Below are 25,312 nucleotides of genomic sequence, written 5' to 3' on the forward strand. Positions count from 1 at the left end.
TTTATAATAACAGCCTAACCTTAACCCGGACGACGCTGCCGGATTTGATACAGCCTGGATTCGAACCAGGGACTGTAGTGACGCCTCTGGCACTGAGATGCAGTGCCTTAGACTGCTGCGCCATGTTATTTTTACTCCTTATTGTTATTCACTGTGTATTCATGGTGACACTATTTCAATTATGACTAATCACGTTTCCACAGTTTTTATCCGAGTGAAGTCATACATACCGTATAAAAATAATCACGACAGCTGTGATGGAAACTGAACGTTATGGTAAAAGGTTATAAATGCAGACAGATAATGTTTGTTCCACATGGTGGGATCTTTTTGTGTCGGTAAAATGAATGATGTGAGAAAAGGCGGTGGAAACGCTTTGATGTGCAAATACTGATATAACATCCAAATGGATCTTCACTCTGACTCGTGGGGAAAGCATGCTGTTTATTAGGCTACAGATGAAATAAGTTATGATGAACTTCACAGGTTGGTGAAAGTGCAAGGTGATCCTTTCCATTAGATACCGAGGGTCTTATTCTGTTGACATGATAATCGATGCTTAGCTGACGGCAGACAAGTTAAAAAAGAATATATATATATCTTGTTTTTTTTGGTACATTATAATCTCATATAGGTTATACCTGCGTTCTAGCCAACAGCGCACAGATGTGCACTCTAGCCAACAGCGATGTTACAATACCAGTGGGCACACTCGCTATATAACGCAACATTTTGTTTTGTGAAAGAATCATCAGTAGAATTGAAAATGGAAACCATTTTAACTCCCATGTACTGAATAACTTTTCTTTAATTCTGTGCATGGCATCACACACAGCCTTTTATCTGCAAAGAGTCAATTTGATGGAAACAACTCAGGTGGTAATATGGGCGTATCGTTTTTAATGCAGATGTTTGAATATTCATATGAAAATCTGTCGCCAATTGGATGGAAACCTAGCTATAACCTAATTTATTAATCCACCAAAAAAAAAATACTTTTAAGAATCCCAAGTTGAGCAATGACTTTTTAGTCAATTGAATGTCATTAATCAGTATCAAATATGAGGTGAAGTTGGGCTACCTTTGCTACCAATTTCGAATCATAAACAAGTTTTCTCTGTTTTGGGATTGTAGAGGGAGTCTGATGTCTTAACAACTGAAGTAGCCTGCAGATTTCACACACCTTCCTCAAAGGTATTCTTAGAGAGCATCCTATCCCGGGAGATGGCATAGCTTCTGTACTTGGAAAATTCCAAAAATCCCTCTGGAAGCCAACAACAGTTATTTAAGTAATGCTTTAAAGAAGACAGTTATTTAAGTAATGCTTTAAAGAAGACAGTTATTTAAGTAATGCTTTAAAGAAGACAGTTATTTAAGTAATGCTTTAAAGAAGACAGTTATTTAAGTAATGCTTTAAAGAAGACAGTTATTTAAGTAATGCTTTAAAGAAGACAGTTATTTAAGTAATGCTTTAAAGAAGACAGTTATTTAAGTAATGCTTTAAAGAAGACAGTTATTTAAGTAATGCTTTAAAGAAGACAGTTATTTAAGTAATGCTTTAAAGAAGACAGTTATTTAAGTAATGCTTTAAAGAAGACAGTTATTTAAGTAATGCTTTAAAGAAGACAGTTATTTAAGTAATGCTTTAAAGAAGACAGTTATTTAAGTAATGCTTTAAAGAAGACAGTTATTTAAGTAATGCTTTAAAGAAGACAGTTATTTAAGTAATGCTTTAAAGAAGACAGTTATTTAAGTAATGCTTTAAAGAAGACAGTTATTTAAGTAATGCTTTAAAGAAGACAGTTATTTAAGTAATGCTTTAAAGAAGACAGTTATTTAAGTAATGCTTTAAAGAAGACAGTTATTTAAGTAATGCTTTAAAGAAGACAGTTATTTAAGTAATGCTTTAAAGAAGACAGTTATTTAAGTAATGCTTTAAAGAAGCCGCTGCCAGTCTTTCACCAGTGAACTTCTTGACACAATGCTCGCTTAAACCCGGAAGGAAGCAAGCCGCACCAATGCGTCGGTGGAAACACTGTACACTTGGCGATTGTGTCAGCGTGCATTGTGCCCGGTCTGCCACACAAGTCGCTAGATGAGACAAGGACAAGCAGGCCGGCCAAACCCTCCCCTAACACGGATGACACTGGGCCAATTGTGCGCCGTCTCATGGGCCTCCTGGTCGCGGCCGGCTGCGACACAGCCTGGGATCAAACCAGGATCTGTAGTGACGATGCAGTGCCTTAGACCGCTGCACCACTCGGGAGGCCTGTACACTTACAAAAAAAAAAAAAATATATATATGTATATATGTATATATATACACACATACACACACTACCGTTCAAATGTTTGGGGTCACTTAGAAATGTCCTTGTTTATGAAAGAAAAGCTATTTTTTGGTCCATTTAAAATAACACAAAATTGATCAGAAATACAGTGTAGACATTGTTAATGTTGTAAATTATCATTGTAGCTGGAAATGGCTTTTAAAATTGTATTTAATGGAATATCTACATAGGTGTACAGAGGCACATTATCAGCAACCATCACTCCTGTGTTCCAATGGCACGTTGTGTTAGCTAATCCAAGTTTATCATTTTAAAAGGCTAATTGATCATTAGAAAACCGTTTTGCAATTATGTTAGCATAGCTGAAAACTGTTGTTCTGATTAAATAAGCAATAAAACTGTCCTTCTTTAGACTAGTTGAGTATCTGGAGCATCAGCATTTGTGGGTTCGATTACAGGCTCAAAATGGCCATAAACAAAGACCTTTTCTAATGAAACTCATCAGTCTATTCTTGTTTTGAGAAATGAAGGCTATCCCATGCGAGAAATTGCCAAGAAACTAAAGATCTCGTACAAGGCTGTGTACTCCTCCCTTCACAGAACAGCACAAACTGTCTCTAACCAGAACAGAATAGTGTGAGGCCCTGGTGCACGACTGAGCAAGAGGACAAGTACATTAGTGTCTAGTTTGAGAAACAGACGCCTCACAAGTCCTCAACTGGCAGCTTCATTAAATAGTACCCGCAAAACCCCAGTCTCAATGTCAACAGTGAAGAGGCGACTCCGAGATGCTGGTCTTCTAGGAAGAGTTCCTCTGTCCAGTGTCTGTGTTCTTTTGCCCATCTTAATCTTTTCTTTTTATTGGCCAGTCTGAGATATGGCTTTTTCTTTGCAACTCTGCCTAGAAGGCCAGCATCCTGGAGTCGCCTGTTGACGTGTTTTGCGTGTACTATTTAATGAAGCTGCCAGTTGAGGACTTGTTGAGTGTCTAGTTTGAAAAACATACGCCTCAAAGTACTTATCCTCTTGCACCGGGGCCTCCCACTCTTTCTATTCTGGTTAGAGCCAGTTTGCGCTGTTCTGTTATGTTATTCTTATTGTGTTACTTTTTATTATTATTATTTTAGTCTACTTGGTAAATATTTCCTTCTTCTTGAACTGCACTGTTGGTTAAGGGCTTGTAAGTAAGCATTTCATGGTAAAGTTTACACTTGTTGTATTCGGCGCATGTGACAAAGTTTGATTTGAGATAGATATATATATATATATATATATATATATCTATCTATATATACACAAAAATGTACCTCCTTTTTCTCCCTAGTTTCGTGATTACAATCTTGTTTCATCTTTTGCCCTCAGAACAGCCTCAATTGGTTGGATCATGGACTCTACAAGGTGTCAAGTATTCCACAGAGATGCTGGCCCATGTTGACTCCAGTGCTTCACACAGTTCTGTCAATTTGGCTGGATGTCCTTTGGGTGGTGGACCATTGTTGATACACATTAAACTGTTGAGCGTGAAAAACCCATCAGCGTTGCAGTTCTTAACACAAACCCCTGCGCCTGGCATCTACTACCATACCCTGTTCAAAGGCACTTAAGTCTTTTTGTCTTGCCCATTTACCCTCAGAATGGCACAAATACACAATGTCTCAAAGCATAAAAATCCTTCTTTTAACCTGACTCCTCCCCTTCATCTACACTGGTTGAAGTGGATGTCACAGGTGACATCAATAAGGGATCATAGCTTTCATCAGAATTCACTTGGTCAGTTTATGATGGAAAGAGCACGTGTTCTTAATATTTTGTATACTCAGTGTATACTTTTTTTACGGACTCAGATATTTCTCAGTTTGATACTGCTCATTCTGATATGTCTTAATTATTTTTTCAACTTTTGGATGATGTGTGTATTGTTATTGTAGTGCTATATATTGCTGCTCTGTTGTAGCTAGAAACATAAGCATTTCGCTGCATCTGCGATAACATTTGCAAAACTGTTTACTCTACCAATAAACTTTGAATTAAGACTCATAGGCAAGAATTTGACCAAGACACCCTATCATGTTGAGTTTGAAAGCTAGTTGTAATACTACCTACCCCTATTATGAGGCCTAGATTGGACAGGGACTGTGTCATGTATTCTTCACCGGTAAGGCAACTTTAGATAGACGACACACATGGATGAAGGTACGTGGGAAAGGTTGCTCAAAGTAGTTTACTGTACCACACCTTACTACAGGTACTGTTGACCTGGTTGGCAGCTCTTATGCCTTTGTTCCAAGACTGCCTTGTTTGTGACTGGCACGGTTGGTTCGGCTGATTGGAGCACTCACTCTGCTTACACACAGTGAGATAAAATACTAACCTGTCAGTCGAATAAGGGTAGAGCATGTTCGGAGTAGAGAACTCCTTCAAGACTGTTGGAAAAGCATTCCAGATGAAGCTGGTTGAGAGAATGCCAAGAGGGTGCAAAACTGTCATCAAGTCAAAGGATGGCTACTTTGAAGAATCTCATCTCAAATATATTTAGATTTTAACACTTTTGGTTACTACATGAATCCACATGTGTTATTTCATAGTTTTGATGACTTCACTATTTTACAATGTAAAAAATAAAAACCCTTGAATGAGTATGGTGTGTCCAAACTTTTGACTGATACTGTATGTTTGTAGGTCAAAGGGAAAGCTAATGGGCTATATAAATTCATGATAATCCTAGTTAAGTCTTCAGTGAGAGTGAAGAGCAAGTAGGTCTGGGAATGGTCATGGACCTCACCATACGATATTATCACAATACTTAGGTGCTGATACCATATGTATTGCGATTCTCATGATTTTACACTGTGTACAAAACATTAAGGACACCTGCTCTTTACATAACAGATCAGGTGAAAGCTATGATCCCTCCACTTGTTAAATCCACTTCAATCCGTGTAGATGAAGTGGAGGAGTCAGGTTAAAGAAGGATTTTTTAAGCCTTAAGGCAATTGAGACATGGATTGTGTATGTGTGCCATTCAGAGTGAATGGGCAGGACAACAGATTTAAGTGCTTTTGAACGGGGTATGGTAGTAGGTGCCAGGCACACCAGTTTGAGCATGTCAAGAACTGCAGTGCTGCTGTGTTTTTCACGCTCAATGGTTTCCCGTGTGTATCTAGAATGGTCCACCACCCAAAGGACATCCAGCCAACTTGACACAACCGTCGGAAGCATTGGAGTCAACATGGGCCAGCATCCCTGTGGAACCCTTTCGATGCCTTGTATAGTCCATGCCCTGACAAATTGAGGCAGTTCTAAGGGCAAAAGGGGGTGCAACCCAATCTTAGAAAGGTGTTCCTAATGTTTTGTACACTAGGTGAATATGTATTGTGATTCGATATTGCGATTTGATGTTCCAAACATATTGCTCCCTATATGTCTGCTGCAAGAGAGACGAGACAGTGTGGAGAAAAATTAGTTTTGATCAGTCAGGGAAATAAAAGCGCTGACGACATGTTTACTCACCATAAAGAGAAAAGCAGATGGATAAACAAGCTATAGGATGAAAAATACAGGCACAGCTACAGTTATCGAACACCACTCTTTCTTTTAGAAGTAGGCCAATTGGCCAAGGCAGACTCAGGCTGCCAACAATGTTATCCATTCAAAGCATTTCAACTGTTGTGTGATTGTTTTTATTATAAAATGTTTGTTTTTCATTTTTCTTTTGCAGAATGAAACCAGAGTTCTCCGTGTCAAGGTTGTGGCAGGCATTGATCTGGCAAAGAAAGACATTATCGGAGCCAGGTGAGCATGAGCTAGGCCGTGTTTCTGTGCGTTTGGCTACCACTGCTGCCCTTTTTTGAATTCTCTAGAACATTCCAAAGACATTGCGCAAACCTAGTCTAGTAAACCTTGAGCCAAACCTAGATAAGTAAACCTTGAGCTAAACGTTCTCAATGATTACTAAACTCACTTTACTTCCAAGTCACATGACCCAGATCCATAAGTTAAGAGAAAATGAGGTATTGTCATATCCGGTTTACCCATGGATTTCTACCAATGTTTTCTTTTGAGAAATTGTGCAAGAGCTTTGTCCCCCTCCCCTTTTTGAAAATGTTTAAAATAAAATCTTAACAATTTGTTTTTATGCTGACGAGATTTAAAAGGTTAATTTAAACAGAGGCCTATTTTTATTTTTTTTGTGGTAAATGCATGTAGGAATCAAAGGGGTTGCTTAAAAGCAGTTGTCACTGTACTATAGTGGTAATATAGCCTAACCATCCTGTGAAGACACACGTATAGATAACCAACCTGCATATCTGTTGCTTCTTGCTCCATTGCGTAAGATCTCTGTGTTGTTACTAATGAATTCCAATGCCCTCCTGACCAGTGCAATAGAAAACAACACATTCACTCATTAGCTTTCTAAAGCGCACACCCCCTTTTCAGTTAAACATTTTCTACTCTACTCTATTGTTTGTGTTCTGTGGAGTGCAGCAAGGCCTTCTAGTGATGTGCGTCCCAAATGGCTCCCTATTCGTGCACCACAATAGGGCTCTGGTCAAAAGTAGTGCACTATGTAGGGAATAGGGTTCCATAGGGCTCTGGTCTAAAGTAGTGCACTATATATGGAATAGGGTTCCATAGGGCTCTGGTCTAAAGTAGTGCACTATATATGGAATAGGGTTCCATAGGGCTCTGGTCTAAAGTAGTGCACTATATAGGGAATAGGGTTCTATAGGGCTCTGGTCTAAAGTAGTGCACTATATAGGGAATAGGGTTCCATAGGGCTCTGGTCTAAAGTAGTGCACTATATAGGGAATAGGGTTCCATAGGGCTCTGGTCTAAAGTAGTGCACTATATAGGGAATAGGGTTCTATAGGGCTCTGGTCAAAAGTAGTGCACTATATAAGGAATAGGGTTCCATCTGGGACACACAGGTAACTCTGCTTGTTCATTTGTTGGTGGATTACATGCGTTGATATGCAGAGGCATTCACGAAGAGCCAAGGTTCTATAACGGCTGTAGTTGGAGGGGTAGTTACGTTTTAATATTTTGGTCAGTATTTTTATTTTACCTTTTTTATTTAACTAGGCAAGTCAGTTATGAACAAATTCTTATTTACAATGATGGCCTACCGGGGAACAGTGGGTTAACTGCCTTGTTCAGTTATGACAGATTGTCAGCTCGGGGATTCGATCCAGCGACCTTTCGGTTACTGGCCCAACGCTCTAACCACTAGGCTATCTGCCGTATAAATACAACCTGCAACAATTTCAAAGATTTTACTGATTTCCTGTTCATAAAGGAAATCAGTAAGCTTTAGATAGCTTCGGGAGAAAGGACTGGAAACCACAGCAGACAGGTTGGGAGCTAAAGTACTTTAAGTGTTTACTCTGCCTCACTGAGCCTCTGTACCCTGAGACCCTCTTTAGCTCTGGTGTGTGGCAGTGGCCTCTCCCCAGGTTCTGCTACAGACCTACATACAGCCCCTCTCCCAGGCTCTGCTACAGACCTACATACAGCCCCTCTCCCCAGGCTCTGCTACAGACCTACATACAGCCCCTCTCCCCAGGTTCTGCTACAGACCTACATACAGCCCCTCTCCCCAGGTTCTGCTACAGACCTACATACAGCCCCTCTCCCCAGGTTCTGCTACAGACCTACATACAGCCCCTCTCCCCAGGTTCTGCTACAGACCTACATACAGCCCCTCTCCACAGGCTCTGCTACAGACCTACATACAGCCCCTCTCCACAGGTTCTACTACAGACCTACATACAGCCCCTCTCCCCAGGTTCTGCTACAGACCTACATACAGCCCCTCTCCCCAGATTCTGCTACAGACCTACATACAGCCCCTCTCCCCAGGCTCTGCTACAGACCTACATACAGCCCCTCTCCCCAGGTTCTGCTACAGACCTACATACAGCCCCTCTCCCCAGGCTCTGCTACAGACCTACATACAGCCCCTCTCCCCAGGCTCTGCTACAGACCTACATACAGCCCCTCTCCCCAGGCTCTGCTACAGACCTACATACAGCCCCTCTCCCCAGGCTCTGCTACAGACCTACATACAGCCCCTCTCCCCAGGTTCTGCTACAGACCTGCATCAAATCAAATCACATTTTGTCACATGTGCCGAATACAACCTTACTGTGAAATGCTTACAAGCCCTTAACCAACAATGTAGTTCAAGAAATAGTTAAGAAAATATTTACTAAATAAACTAATGTAAAAAAATATATCAAATCAAAAAGTAACAAGAAAATTACATAACAATAACGAGGTTATATACAGGGGGTACCAGTACCGAGTCAATGTGTGGGGCTACAGGTTAGTCGAGGTAATTTTGTAAAGTGACTATGCATAGATAATAAACAGCAAGTAGCAGCAGTGTAAAAACAAAGGGGGGGGGGTTCAATATAAGTAGTCCCTATGGCCATTTGATTAATTGTTCAGCAGTCTTATTGCTTGGGGGGGGGGGGGGGGGGGGGGGGGGGGGGTAGAAGCTGTCAAGGAGCCTTTTGGACCTAGACTTGGCGCTCCGGTACCGCTTGCCGTGCGGTAGCAGAGAGAACAGTCTATGACTTGAGTGACTGGATTCTTTGACCATGTTTTGGCCTTTCTCTGACACCGGCTAGTATATAGGTCCTAGATATCAGGAAGCTTGGCCCCAGTGATGTACTGGGCCGTACGCATTACCCTCTGTAGTGCCTTACGGTCAGATACATACAGCCTAGGTTACTCCTCTGGTTTGGATCCTATTGGCCTAACCTATTCTATTTCTCCAATATTTTTATCCCTTCCTCAGAATTATTTTCCCCCTGTGAAACAGAAGGAAAGGAACGAAGTCCTCAATAGACCAGAGATTTCACTTTAGTCTTACCAGAATGGTTCTCTAGTCAAATCAAATCAAACTGTATTTACCACATGCACCGAATACAACAAGTGTAGACTTTACTGTGAAATGCTTACTTACAAGCCCTTAACCAACAGTGCAGTTCAAGAAGAAGAAAATATTTACCAAGTAGGCTAAAATAAAAAGTAAAAATAAAAAGTAACACAATAAGAATAACAATAACGAGGTTATATACAGGAGGCACCGGTACCGAGTCAGTGTGCTGGGGTACAGGCTAGTTGAGGTAATCTGTACATGTAGGTGGGGGGGGCGAAGTGACTATGCATAGGTAACAAACAAACAGTGAGTAGCAGCAGTGGACAAGAGGGGGGGGGGGAATTGTTCAGCAGTCTAATGGCTAGGGGGTAGAAGCTGTTGAGGAGCCTTTTGGTCCTAGACTTGGCGCTCCGGTATCGCTTGCCGTGCGGTAGCAGAGAAAAGTCTGTAACTTGGGTGACTGGAGTCTCACAATTTTATGGGCTTTCCTCTGATACCGCCTATTATATAGGTCCTGGATGGCAGGAAGCTTGGTCCCAGTGAAGTACTGGGCCGTACGCACTACCCTCTGTAGCGCCTTACGGTCAGATGCTGAGCAGTTACCATACCAGGTGGTGATGCAACCTGTCAGGATGCTCTCGATGTTGCAGCTGTAGACCCCTTTGAGGATCTGGGGACCCATGCCAAATCTTTTCAGTCTCCTGAGGGGGGGGGGGAAGGTTTTGTCTTGCCATCTTCACGACTGTCTTGGTATGTTTGGACCGTGATAGTTTGTTGATGTGGACACCAAGAAACTCTCGACCCGCTCCACTACAGCCCCGTCGATGTTAATGGCGGCCTGTTCAGCCTTTTCCTGTAGTCCACGATCAGCTCCTTTGTCTTACGCACATTGAGGGAGAGGTTGTTGTCCTGGCACAACACTGCAAGTTCTCTGACCTCCTCCCTATAGGCCGTCTCATCGTTGTTAGTGATCAGGCCTAGCACTGTTGTGTCGTCAGCAAACTTAATGATGGTGTTGGAGTCGTGTTTGGCCACGCAGTCGTGGGTGAACAGGGAATACAGGAGGGGACTAAGTACACACCGCTGAGGGGCTCCAGTGTCAAGGATCAGCGTGGCAGACATGTTGTTGCCTACTCTTACCACCTGGGGGCGGCCCGTCAGGAAGTCCGGGATCCAGTTGCAGAGGGAGGTGTTTAGTCCCAGGGTCCTTAGCTTAGTGATGAGCTTCGTGGGCACTATGGCGTTGAATGCTGAGCTGTAGTCGATGAACAGCGTTCTCACATAGGTGTTACTTTTGTCCAGGTGAGAAAGGGCGGTGTGGAGTGCGATTGAGATTGCGTCATCTGTGGATCTGTTGGGGTGGTATGTGAATTGGAGTGGGTCTAGGGTGTCCAGGAGGATGCTGTTGATGTGAGCCATGGCCAGCCTTTCAAAGCACTTCATGGCTACCGACGTGAGTGCCACGGGCTGTAATCATTTAGGCAGGTTACCTTCGCTTCCTTGGGCAAAGGGACTATTGTGGGCTGCTTGAAACATGTAGGTATTACAGACTCGGTCAGGGAGAGGTTGAAAATGTCAGTGAAGACACTTGCCAGTTGGTCTGCGCATGCTTTGAGAACATGTCCTGGTAATCTGTCTGGTCCAGCGGCTTTATGAATGTTGACCTGTTTAAAGGTTTTCTTCGCATCGGCTACCGAGAGCGTTATCACACAGTCATCCAGAACAGCTGGTGCTCTCGTGCATGCTTCAGTGTTGCTTGCCTCGAAGCGAGCATAAAAGGCATTTAGCTCGTCTGGTAGGCTCACGTCACTGGGCAGCTCGCGTCTGGGTGTCCCTTTGTAGTCCGTAATCGTTTCAAGCCCTGCCACATCCGACGAGCATCAGAGCTGTGTAGTGTAGTAGGATTCAAAGCGTCAATACAGGTTGAAGATTGCCTGTTTGATGGTTCGTCTGAGGGCATAGCGGGATTTCTTATAAGTGTCCGGATTAGTCTCCCGCTCCTTGAATGCGGCAGCTCTAGCCTTTAGCTCAATGCAGATGTTGCCTGTAATCCATGGCTTCTGGTTGGGATATGTACGTACAGTCACTGTGGGGACGACGTCATCGATGCACTTATTGATGAAGCTGATGACTGAGGTGGTGTATTCCTCAATGCCATTGGCTCAATCCTGGAACATATTCCAGTCTGTGCTAGCAAAACAGTCCTATAGTGTAGCATCCGCATCATCTACCCACTTCCGTATTGAGCGAGTCACTGGTACTTCCTTCTTTAGTTTTTGCTTGTAAGCAGGAGTCAGGAGGATAGAATTGTGGTCCGATTTGCCAAATGGCGAGCTTTGTATGCATCTCTGTGTGTGGAGTAAAGGTGGTCAAGGATTTTTTCCCCCTTGTTTGCACATGTGACATGCAGGTAAAAGTTTGGTAAAACTGATTTGTTTGCCTGCATTAAAGTCCCCGGCCACTAGGAGCGCTGCTTCTGGGTGAGCATTTTCTTCTTTGCTTATGGCCTTATAGAGTTGGTTGAGAGCGGTCTTCGTGCCAGCTTCATTCTGTGGTGGTAAATAGACAGCTACAAATAATATAGATGAGAACTCTCTTGGTAGATAGTCTGGTCGACAGCTTTTCATAAGGTCCTCTGCCTCAGGCGAGCAATACCTCGAGACTTCTTTAATATTAGACATCGCGCGAGAGCTGTTATTGACAAATAGACACACACACCACCACCCCTCGTTCTACCAGAGGTAGCGTCTGTTCTGCCGGTGCATGGAAAATCCCGCCAACTCTATATTGTCAGTTTCTTCGTTCAGCCACGTCTCGGTGAAACATAAGATGTTACAGTTTTTAATGTCCCGTTGGTAGGATAATCTTAATGGTAGGTCATCAGTTGTATTTTCTAACGATTGCACGTTAGCAAGAAGAATGGAAGACATTTGGAGTTTACTCACTCGCCTACGGATTCTCAGAAGGATCCTCGATCTGCGTCCCCTTTTCCGGCGTCTTCTTCACGCAAAAGGCGTGGATCCATTGAAAGCAGGATATCCTTCTCGTTAAAGGAAAAAGTTTATTCTAGTCCGCGGTGAGTAATCGCTTTTCTGATGTTATTTTCGGTCATAAGAGATGGTAGCAGCAACATTATGCACACAATAAGTTACAACAACAACAAAAATACAGAATTGCACACTTGGTTGGGAGAATGTAAAACGTCAGCCATGTTCTTCGGCGCCATCTTCACTTTTCGCAGCCTAAACCTGGAGTTGACCTATTTACATGATAATGAACATCAACTCCAACAATAGGCTCGATTAGAATAAGTCGAAGCCCATGGAAAAGCAATAACTAGCTAACTTCCCTCACTAGGAGAGCAATTTACATTTTTGTCGTTTAGCTGATGTCTACTGTGGGAACGAACCCACACCCCTGTTGTTACAAGCTCCATGCTCTACCAACTGGGCCACACAGGACAACTGTGGAGTGGATCCCACACAACAGGGTTTCCCCATCCAGTGTGTGTGTGTGTGTGTGTGTGTGTGTACAGTTAAAGTCAGAAGTTTACATACACTTAGGTTGGAGTCATTAAAACTCATTTTTCAACCACTCCACAAATTTCTTGTTGACAAATTATAGTTTTGGCAAGTCTGTTAGGACATCTACTTTGTTCATGACAGAAGTAATTTTTCCAAGAATTGTTTATAGACAGAATATTTCACTTATAATTCACTGCATCACAATTCCAGTGGGTCAGAAGTTTACATACACTAAGTTGACTGTGCCTTTAAACAGCTCGGAAAATTCCAGAAAATTATGTCATGGCTTTAGAAGCTTCTGATAGGCTAATTGACTTAATTTGAGTCAATTGGAGGTGTACCTGTGGATGTATTTCAAGGCCTACCTTCACAGACAATGCATCTTTGCTTGACATCATGGGAAAATCAAAATAAATCATCCAAGACCTCAGAAAGAAAATTGTAAACCTCCACAAGTCTGGTTCATCTTTGGGAGCAATTTCCAAACGCCTGCAGGTACCACGTCCATCTGTACAAACAATATTACGCAAGTATAAACACCATGGGACTACGCAGCCGCCATACCGCTGACGGAGACGCATTCGGTCTCCTAGAGATTAACGTTATTTGGTGTGAAATGTGCAAATCTATCCCAGAACAACAGCAAAGGACCTTGTGAAGATGCAGGAGAAAACGGGTACAAAAGTATCTATATCCACAGTAAAATTAATCCTATATCGACATATCCTGAAAGGCCGCTCAGCAAGGAAGAAGCCACTGCTCCAAAACCGGCATAAAAAAGCCAGACAACGGTTTGCAACTGCACATGGGGACAAAGATTGTACTTTCTGGAGAAATGTCCTCTGGTCTGATGAAACAAAAATAGAACTGTTTGGCCATAATGACCATCGTTATGTTTGGAGGAAAAAGGGGGAGGCTTGCAAGCCGAAGAACAGCATCCCAACCGTGAAGCACGGGGCTGGCGGCATCATGTTGTGGGGGTACTTTGCTGCAGGAGGGACTGGTGCACTTTACACTTCACAAAATGACATCATGAGGAAGGGAAATGATGTGGATATATTGAAGCAACATCTCAAGACATCAGTCAGGAAGTTAAAGCTTGGTCGCAAATGGGTTTTCCAAATGGACAATGACCCCAAGCATACTTCCAAAGTAGTGGCAAAGGACAACAAAGTCAAGGTATTGGAGTGGCCATCATAAAGCCCTGACCTCCATCCTATAGAAAATTTGTGGGCAGAACTGAAAAAGCGTGTGTGAGCAAGGAGGCCTACAAACCTGACTCAGTTACACCAGCTCTGTCAGGAGGAATGGGCCAAAATTCACCCAACTTATTGTAGGAAGCTTGTGGAAAACCACCTGAAACGTTTGCCCCAAGTTAAACAATTTAAAGGCAATGCAAGCAAATACTAATTGAGTGTATGTAAACTTCTGACCCACTGGGAATGTGATTTAAAGAATTAAAAGCTGAAATAAATCATTCTCTCTACTATTATTTTGACATTTCACATTCTTAAAACAAAGTGGTGATCCTAACTGATCAAAGACAGGGCATTTTTACTAGCATTAAATGTCAGGAATTGTGAAAAACTGAGTTTAAATGTATTTGGCTAAGGTGTATGTAAACTTCAGACTTCAACTATATGTATGTATATAAAAATGACACCCACCCCCATTCAAGGGATAACACTGCCACACATTAACCCCTTAGTAGAGCTGTTGTAAAGCCCATCTCAAATCAAATTTTATTTGTAACACACACGTTTAGCAAATGTTATTGCGGGTGTAGCGAAATGCTTTTGTTTCTAACTCCAACAGTGCAGTAATATCTAACAATTCACATCAATACACACAAGCTAAAAGTAAAAGAATGGAATTAAGAAATATATAAATATTAAGACGACCAATGTCGGAGTGGTATTAAAATACTAAATACAGTAGAATAGATATATACATATGAGATGAGTAAAGCAAAAATACGTTATCATTATTAAGTGACTAGTGTTTTATTATGAAAGTGGCCAGTGATTTTAAGTCTATGTAAACTCAGCAAAAAAAGAGTCGTCCCTTTTTCTGTTTCAAAGAACACGTAAACATCCAAATAACTTCACACATCTTCATTGTAAAGGATTTAAACACTGTTCCCATGCTTGTTCAATGAACCATAAACAATTAATGAACATACACCTGTGGAACGGTCGTTAAGACACTAACAGCTTCCCTGTGGCTCAGTTGGTAGAGCATGGTGTTTGCAACGCCAGGGTTGTGGGTTCGATTCCCACGGGGGCCAGTACAAAAAAAAATGCATGAAATGTATGCATTCACTACTGTAAGTCGCTCTGGATAAGAGCGTCTGCTAAATGACTAAAATGTAAAATGTAAATGTAAGGTTATGAAAACGTGGGACACTAAAGAGTCTTTTCTACAGACTCTAAAAACACCAAAAGAAAGATGCCCAGGGTCCCTGCTCATCTGCGTGAATGTGCCTTAGGCATGCTGCAAGGAGGCATGAGGACTGCAGATGTGGTGAGGGCAATAAATTGCAATATCTACTGTGAGACGCTTAAGACAGCGCTACAGGGAGACAGCATGGACAGCTGATTTTCCTTGCAGTGGCAGACCACATGTAACAACACCTGCACAGGATCGGTACTTCCGAACATCACACCTGTGGGACAGGTACAGGATGGCAACAACTACTGCCCGAGTTACACCAGGAATGCACAATCCCTCCATAAGTGCTCAGACTGTCCGCAATAGGCTGAGAGAGGCTGGATTGAGGGCTTGTAGGCCTGTTGTAAGGCAGGTCCTCACCAGACATCCCTGGCAAAAACATTGCTGGACCCTACGGGCCCTATGGGCACCGTTGCTGGACCCTACGGGACTGGCAAAAAGTGCTCTTCACTGACGAGTCGCGGTTTTGTCTCACCGGGGTGATGGTCGGATTCGTGTTTATCGTTGAAGGAATGAGTGTTACACCGAGGCCTGTACTCTGGAGCGGGATCGATTTGGAGGTGGAGGGTCTGTCATGGTCTGGGGTGGTGTGTCACAGCATCATCGGACTGAGCTTGCTGTCATTGCAGTTAATCTCAATGCTGTGCATTACAGGGAAGACATCCTCCTCCCTCATGTGGTGCCCTTCCTGCAGGCTCATCCTGACATGACCCTCCAGCATGACAATGCCACCCGCCATACTGCTCGTTCTGTGCATGATTTCCTGCAAGACAGGAATGTCAGTGTTCTGCCATGCCAGCGAAGAGCCCGGATCTCAATCCCATTGAGCACTTCTGGGACCTGTTGGATCGGAGGGTGAGGGCTAGGGCCATTCCCCCCCCCCCCAGAAATGTCCGGGAACTTGAAGGTGCCTTGGAAGACTGGGGTAACATCTCACAGCAAGAACTGGCAAATCTGGTGCAGGAGGTGATGCACTACAGTACTTTTTATTTTGACCCCTCTTTTGTACAGGGACACATTCAATTTATGTTAGTCACATGTCCGTGGAATGTCTGTTGTTGAATCTTATGTTCATACACATATTTACACATGTTAAGTTTTCTGAAAATAAACGCAGTTGACAGTGAGAGGGTGTTTCTTTTTGTGCTGAGTTTATATGGGGCAGCAGCCTCTAAGGTGCAGGGTTACGTAACTGTGTGGAAGCCGCCTAGTGATGGCTATTTAACAGTCTGATGGCCTTGACATAGAAGCTGTTTTTCAGTCTCTCCTTCCCAGCTTTGATGCACCTGTACTGACCTTGCCTTCTGCATGAATAGCGAGGTGAACAGGCAGTGGCTCGGGTGGTTGTTGGCCTTGATTTTCTTTTTGGCCTTCCTGTGACATTCTGTGCTGTAGGTGTCCTGGAGGGCAGGTAGTTTGCCCCCGATGATGCGTTGGGCAGACCGCACCACCCTCTGGAGAGCCCAGCAGTTGCGGGCTGTGCAGTTGCCGTACCAGAAGGTGATACCGCCCGACAGGATGCTCTCAATTGTGCATCTGTAAACGTTTGAGGGTTTTAGGTGCCAAGCCAAATTTCTTCAACCTCCTGAAGACACTGTCTGTCTGTGTGGGTGGACCATTTCCGATCGTCAGTGATGTGTACGCCGAGGAACGTAAAACTTTCCACCTGCTCCACTCCTGTCCTGTCAATGTGGATAGGGGCGTGCTCCCTTTGCTGTTTCCTGAAGTCCACGATCAGCTCCTTTGTTTTGTTGACATTGAGTGAGAGGTTATTTTCCTGGCACCACTCCCAAGACCCTCACCTCCTCTCTCTAGGCTGTCGTCATTGGTTGTTATTTCAATAGGCGAACAACAAGTGCCAACCTAGCTCACAAGGATTCCTAAGTCATTGCTAAGAATAATGAAAATGACTGCAGTCAGTAATAGCGTCACTGCTATTAGCTTCACGACATACTATGGAACGCCGTTTGGGTCTTTGCGTGTCAAAAAAGGTACAGTAGTACTGTCAAAGCTGTACAAAAAAAGTCTGCAAACAAGCAATCACCAGCCACAAACAATGTGTTTTTAATTCCAGGAACCTACAGTACTGGCCAGGGGGGAAAAAATTAAAAAAATTGCTAGCTAGCTAGCTCATGGATGCAAACAATGTTCTTCCCCAAAAACGTAGCAAAGCGACAATCTGTTTCAGTAGCTACAGTTAGCTAGCGAACTATATAGCTAGGTGTCTTCTAAAATAACCCTTATTTATAAGACCGTTCTTATTTGATGAATGGTTGTTGGACCCATCTATGTGAAGCTAGCCACAATAAAGATTAGCCACAACAGTGGACTTTGCGGTTAGCCTTCAAAATAAAAAGTATAGCATAATTCTACTATTTGTATTCGTTTGCATAACTGTCAATGATATACTTTTATTTTGAATGCGACCTGCAAATTCCACTATTGTGCCTAATCCTTACTGTGGCTAGCTTCACAACACATAACCCGGTCCGGTCGAGGCCTTACTAGCCAGATGAAGCTAGCTGGCTGCTTATAACGTTAGCTTTGGGCAACAGGGTTAAGTAGCTGGCTAAATATTTATTTTCATGAACTGAAGTTCAATTTCAATAGGTGAACAACAAGTGGCAACCTAGCTAATACTCACTCAAGGATTCCTAAATCATTGCTAAGAATAATGAAAATGACTGCAGTTTCTACTGGTCATTGTTTTCAGGCTGGTTGTATTGGTGCTAGCTAGGTACCAAGCTAAAGCTAGCTAGCTACCCCAGAAGTTGCGGTCGAACAAATGTTTTATTACCAGCGCGGTATTGTAAATGTATCATTCGTGTCCGGTGTCTGCTTGTTTGCAGACTTTTGTACAGCTTTGACAGTGCTACTGATTGTAGTGGTGGTGCTTGGATTGGACATGCAAATCCAGAACACACAACATTCGATAATAGAACTGTTATTTGATGTGTCAAATTAAAAGCTTATTTAACGCTTCAAATAGTGTTATTTCACGTGTATCTTTTTTGACACGCAAAGACCCAAACGGCGTTCCATAGTATGTCGTGAAGCTAATAGCAGTGACTCAATTACTGTGTAACTCCGGTAGGGCAACATCTGAAAAATAGCGCACTTGGTAGTGTGTACCGGTGCTCGACCAGTCGGCGAAAGCCAACATCACCCACGACAGAGAACGGTTGATTGTCAAGGACAATGAATTCCATTATCTTGGCGTTAATGGATTTCGCCCCTGAGTTGTCGCGCTGAAATTTTCTTACTCTTTCAAATGACTGCTCAACTTGTTGACTGCTCGATCCACACAGCAGACATTGTGGGCGAGGTTAGGAATGCTGTGTAGCGCAAAATTTTCCGTGGCGTCATTACGTTATATAGGTAGTCACGGCAGCTTCGACATCGGTTTTGCTCCCAACTAGACGTCGGGCCAATACCGATGTTGCCATTTTTAACTAATATCATCCGATTTTATTTTGTGCATCCCTAGTAAGATAAGTTGTATGCTTCCCCAAACTTGAAACTCACACACTGCCAATTTAAGTCTTCATAAAAAAAACATGGAGGCAATTATTTTATAGTCAGATTTTCAAGCAAGGTAAGATATGCCTCATAATATAAAGTCAAATATTCAGGATTCAAACAGTTAAGTATGTTTTCAATATGCATACTGCCTCCAGCTCACAGTGTAAAGTGGTGTGGGATAGCATTTTATATAATACCCCAAAGACATGCTAACCTCTCACCATTACCAATAACAGGGTAGGTTAGCATTTTATATCATACCCCCAAGACATGCTAACCTCTCACCATTACCAATAACAGGGTAGGTTAGCATTTTATATCATACCCCCAAGACATGCTAACCTCTCACCATTACCAATAACAGGGTAGGTTAGCATTTTATATCATACCCCCAAGACATGCTAACCTCTCACCATTACCAATAACAGGGTAGGTTAGCATTTTATATCATACCCCCAAGACATGCTAACCTCTCACTATTACCAATAACAGGGTAGGTTAGCATTTTATATCATACCCCCAAGACATGCTAGCCTGTAATGTTTTTTTTTTCTCCCGTTCAATTTAGACATTTTTATTTATCGACTATTCATTTTTTGGTGGCCAAAAGCCGGCAATTACCGGGTAACGGAAACCCTGCTCTATATTCCCATTGTTCTGTCATTACAAATAATAAACTATGAACCAAATGCGTTATAAAGACTCATGTAAATACTGTTCAGACAGTGTACCAGGCCACACAGGCTCAAACCCATTATATTGCCTGTCCTTACTACTCCTGACTCAGCTAAATCACTGTGACATCAGGAGCCTGCCTGGTCAGTAGTCCTGTACTGCCAGATTCAATCACTCAACAAAACAACAGGCAGTCAGTTTCACAAACCTGAAATTCTAACTTGGTAACAGATACCACAGAGGCAGCGAAACTGCTTACACGTGTACCTTCATGACATTGGACAACACCCAGCTGAATTAGCCTCTATTGTTTTATTGACAAACACTGATGCTTAAAATAGAAGTGTGTGTGTGCGTGCATTTTGTGCTTTAAAAAATATATATATCAGGCTTGTTTTATTATAGTTGCTAAAAACCGAGCAGAAATCTCTGTGGTTTGGTTTTTAGAGAGATCATCTTTAGCTAGGCTATTACCCTGCTCCTTCAGAAGAGCCTGCCTGGTGCCCAGACAGTCTCTGCCTCGAGGGGAGGAAGACTCCCAAGGGAGAGCAACAACAACAAGATCATGGCTGCTCTCCAGCCCTCAATTACTAATTAAAGTCTCCCTGCTGCTGAGTCTAATTGTGTGTTTATGTCAAAGCCTGATCCTTCTTGACTAAACAATGGAAATACTGTGTTGCAGACTGAGAGGCTCCTTGGCCCCTGTGTCTGTACTGTATCGCGGCTACAGACGGGAGTCTTATTGGCCACTGCTCTGTCTCTCTCTCTCTCACTCACTCACTCACTCACTCACTCACTCACTCACTCACACACACCCTCTTTGATGAATGCTTGTAGAAGCACAATCGGCATGTCACTCTGTTCAAAAACCTAGGAGTTACTGTAACGCCTCAAGGCCTTGCATTCAACACATAGTGCTACAGTACTGGCCACAGGCCCAGGCGTCACCCCTGGCAACAGGCCCAAGTGTCACCCCTGGCAACAGGTTCAGACTTCACCCCTGGCAACAGGTTCAGGCTTCACCCCTGCAGCACACTGTCTTGAGACAGTAGCCCTTTGTTGTCATTAACTTGAGCATGAAGGTCTCATCATCAACTGTCTTAATAATAGTCTCTTCTCTTTTCCCTTCTCTCTCTGCAGTGATCCCTATGTCAAGCTGTCGCTCTACATTGCGGATGAGAACAGAGAGCTTGCCTTAGTTCAGACTAAAACCATTAAAAAGGTAACCCCTGGGGACAATAATGTTTGATTTATCAATTCATCAGGAAGTCTGTCTGTAGTTTATTATCTAATCCTCTGGTGTTTCCTTCTTGTGTCCTGTTTTTTTTAAACAACAATCTGAGTTATTTTTTTTATTTTTTTTATTGTTTATGAATCTGAGCCGAGAAAGTGTGAACACCTTTCCCCAATATTAAGGCTATGTGGGTGAACTCCCTTACCACCAGTGGGAGCTGTTTCATACAGTTCAGCATATCAAGTTAATTATACACACAATCTGAGGGACCTCTTGAGGGTATTTTGGAAGCCCTGTTTCAGGATTCTTAGTATTGTCGTGTTCTAGGCCTAACCTAACTAACAGGATTGTGGAAGAAATTAGCTATAAATAGCATAGAGGTGCTCGCACTGGCATTTGCTTCATAGAATGTAGCCCAGTTTTATTTGATGTATGGAAAAACCTGACATCACATTTCACAAGAAGGACAATTCCTTCCATCTTCCTTCCAGTCCTGTCAGAATAAAAACAATACGGATGCCACATTATTATTCCCAACCACCATCCTCTCCCTCTCTGGGGTAAATCTCCTGTGATGACGGCCAGAGAGACTCAACTTATCCCCTTCCTGGAGCCAGCCAGCCTCCCTAGCCCTCCCATGAAGTCAGCCGTATGCTGTCCATGGCTCTGGCTGGGATATAAATAGCTGACAATGTGCTGCTATGTGGAGCAGAAGCCCCTTTTATTTCAGTCACTCCGGGTTTATGAAGGTGTGCTGCTGCCGCAGTCAAAGCACTGTGCACCTGTGGCAATATAAGGCTAATTCTGGGCCGGTATTCATAAAACGTCTCTGAGAAGGATTGCAGATCTAGGATCAGGTCTTGTCCGTTATGATCTTAGCCCAAACTGATACTAGATCAGACAATGTATGAGATGGGCCCAGCAGGATTGATTGTAAACTCTCCTAAGAAACAGGTCAAAGATTGTCCCTGACAGCGATGTATGGATCACATTAACAGTGACGTTCTGCTAATATCAGATACCACATAGAGGGTTTCTCTTTGCTCAAGCAGCAAGGTGACCCAGGACTGGATCCATCTCTTAACATATTTTGGAGTGGTTCTCCTGTTTGGCACGGAATGATGCGTCTTCTCAGTCAAAGAGAAGGAAGAGATCTCTCACCATGGTGGAAGAGAGAAGTTATTTTAACAGAGATGTTACTTTATCAAGGATGTAACATGTAGCTTAATCAGACTACCTTGTAAAATTGACATTGTGGTGTTTCTCTTATTTTAATAACCGGAGGTATTTTAATGAGTCTTCTCACTTAGTTTACAGACTGATTTTAAAGAAAGTGTAGGCTATTTGTTTCACAGCATGCAGGAAACACACCAACTGACCAGCCTCACTGAACTTGTTTATCTATTCTTTTCTTTCAGACTCTAAATCCCAAATGGAACGAGGAGTTCTATTTCAGAGTGAGTTTCTTTACATTTACAGTGCCTTGCAAAAGTATTCAGACCCCTTGGATTTCTTCACATTTTGTTTTACAAAGTTGGATTAAAATGTATTTAATTGTAATTTTTTGTTAACATTCTACACAAAATACTCCGAAATTCGAAGAAATATATATATAAATATATATATATCATAAATATATCTCATAAATATAGTCGTTGCATAAATATTTAGCTCCCTGAGTCCATACATGTTAACAACACCTTGACGGAGCTTGAAGAACTTTCAAAAGAATAATGGGCAAATGTTGCACAATCCCGGTGTGCAAAGCTCTTCGAGACTTACTCAGAAACACTCACAGCTGTAATCGCTGCCAAAAGTGCATCTACAAAGTATAGACTCAGGGCTATGATTTACTTATGTAAATTATATTTTTGTATTTCATTTTCAATCAATTTGAAAACATTTCTAAGAACATGTTTTTATTTGTTCATTGTGGGGTATTTTGTGTAGATGGGTGAGCTGTCATTATTTTATGTTTTATTCCATTTTCTAATCAGGCTATAACAAAAAATATGGAATAAGTCTCTAGGGGTATGAATACTTTCTGAAGGCACTGTATGTAAACACATTATACCCGTCATTATCCTTCTCCATTTTTGTTCATGGGTCTGGTGCTGCTACACCCCCATTTTATTGCCATTCAACACTACTATGGAAAACTTCCAGCCCTCAAACTATGTCATCAAATGGACCAATTGCATTGTTTACAAGCCCATCCACACATATGTGATTCATTTAGCTGGATATTCTTAGAGGAATAATTGTTCATTCAGTGCTAGTGTTAGCGATTACATTCAGCTGTAGCCTATTGTTAGCAATTACATTCAGGGCTAGTGTTAGCGATTACATTCAGGGCTAGTGTTAACGATTACGTTCAGCTGTAGCCTATTGTTAGCAATTACATTCAGGGCTAGTGTTAGCGATTACATTCAGGGCTAGTGTTAGCGATTACGTTCAGCTGTAGCCTATTGTTAGCAATTACATTCAGGGCTACTGTTAGCGATTACGTTCAGGGCTAGTGTTAGCGATTACGTTCAGCTGTAGCCTATTGTTAGCAATTACATTCAGGGCTACTGTTAGCGATTACATTCAGGGCTAGTGTTAGCGATTACGTTCAGCTGTAGCCTATTGTTAGCAATTACATTCAGGGCTAGTGTTAGCGATTACATTCAGGGCTAGTGTTAGCGATTACGTTCAGCTGTAGCCTATTGTTAGCAATTACATTCAGGGCTGCTGTTAGCGATTACATTCAGGGCTGCTGTTAGCGATTACATTCAGGGCTGCTGTTAGCAATTACGTTCAGGGCTGCTGTTAGCGGTTACGTTCAGGGCTGCTGTTAGCGGTTACGTTCAGGGCTGCTGTTAGCGGTTACGTTCAGGGCTGCTGTTAGCGGTTACGTTCAGGGCTGCTGTTAGCGATTACGTTCAGGGCTGCTGTTAGCGATTACGTTCAGGGCTGCTGTTAGCGATTACGTTCAGGGCTGCTGTTAGCGATTACGTTCAGGGCTGCTGTTAGCGATTACGTTCAGCTGCAGCCTAGTGTTAGCGATTACATTCAGGGCTAGTGTTAGCGATTACGTTCAGCTGCAGCCTAGTGTTAGCGATTACATTCAGGAATAGTGTTAGCGATTACATTCAGGGCTAGTGTTAGCGATTACATTCAGGGCTAGTGTTAGCGATTACATTCGGGGATAGTGTTAGCGGTCACGTTCAGCTGCAGCCTAGTGTTAGCGAATACATTCAGGAATAGTGTTAGCGATTACATTCAGGGCTAGTGTTAGCGATTACATTCAGGGCTAGTGTTAGCGATTACATTCGGGGATAGTGTTAGCGGTCACGTTCAGCTGCAGCCTAGTGTTAGCGAATACATTCAGGAATAGCGTTAGCGATTACATTCAGGGCTAGCGTTAGCGATTACATTCAGGTCTAGTGTTAGCGATTACATTCAGGGATAGTGTTAGCGATTACATTCAGGGATAGTGTTAGCGATCACGTTCAGCTGCAGCCTAGTGTTAGTGATTACATTCAGGGCTAGTGTTAGCGATTACGTTCAGCTGTAGCCTAGTGTTAGTGATTTACATTCAGTGCAAGTGTTAGCAATTACTTGCAGCGCTAAGGTTAGCCAGTTAGCGATTAGAGATGGAGACCGACACTCAACAGAGCATGCTGAGGTTTGGCAGCCGGAAGCTATTGTGACACACGGGCTAAAAACCAGAGTTAAGATATCAGACCTCAATTTAAGTTTATCTCTAAGGCCGTGTCTAGCCTTGACAGTTCATGCAACTTTTGGAGTTCTGATCATGGAGTTCTGTACGCGTAATGCTTCTACACTTACATTTAAATGTCTACCGTATATATTTATATATATATATATATTATATATATTTATATATATATATATATATATATATATATATATATATATATTATATATATATTATATATAAATATATATTATATATAAATATATATATATATATTTTATATATATATATTATATATTTTATATATATATATATATTATATATATATATATATATATATATATATATATATATATATATATATATATATATATATATATATATATATTTTTTTTTTTTTTTCTTCACTTTCTCCCCAGTTTTGTGGTATCCAATTGGTAGTTAGTCTTATCCCATCGCTGCAACTCCTGTACTGACTCGGGAGAGGCAAAGGTCGAGATCCATGCTTCCTCCGAAACACGACCCCTGCAAAGCGGCTCTGCTTCTTAACGTCTATGGGCAAGGTGGGACATTAGCGTCCCACTCTATTCAACAGCCAGTGGAAGAGCGTGGCGCGAAATACAAAAACCTCAGAAATGCAATAATTTAAATATTTCAAACATACGACTATTTTACACCATTTGAAAGATAAGACTCTCGTTAATCTAACCACATTGTCCGATTTCAAAAAGGCTTTACAGCGAAAACAAAACATTAGATTATGTTAGGAGTGTACATAGACACAAATAACCACACAGCCATTTTTCAAGCAAGCATATTTTTCAAGCAAGCAACCCAAAACACAGCTAAATGCAGCACTAACCTTTGATGATCTTCATCAGATGACACTCCTAGGACATTATGTTATACAATACATGTATGTTTTGTTCAATCAAGTTCATATTTATATCCAAAAACAGCTTTTTACATTGGCTTGTGATGTTCAGAACATGCATTCCCAGCAAAAACTTTCGGTGAATTTACAAA

General features: G+C 42.2%; 1 protein-coding gene across 3 annotated transcripts in view; it reads left to right on the forward strand.

Annotated features, from left to right (window-relative positions):
* Positions 1-25,312, forward strand: part of nedd4l (NEDD4 like E3 ubiquitin protein ligase) — a 109,544-nt gene that overhangs the window by 6,732 nt on the left and 77,500 nt on the right. For all 3 annotated transcript variants that reach the window (XM_029692374.1, XM_029692375.1, XM_029692376.1), the window contains exons 2-4: positions 6,010-6,083; positions 20,490-20,571; positions 22,002-22,040. In XM_029692374.1, the coding sequence (XP_029548234.1) occupies positions 6,010-6,083; positions 20,490-20,571; positions 22,002-22,040 (195 nt within the window). The remainder of the gene's footprint in view (positions 1-6,009; positions 6,084-20,489; positions 20,572-22,001; positions 22,041-25,312) is intronic.

The sequence above is a fragment of the Salmo trutta genome, chromosome 15 (assembly GCF_901001165.1).
Source record: "Salmo trutta chromosome 15, fSalTru1.1, whole genome shotgun sequence".
Classification (NCBI taxonomy): domain Eukaryota; kingdom Metazoa; phylum Chordata; class Actinopteri; order Salmoniformes; family Salmonidae; genus Salmo; species Salmo trutta.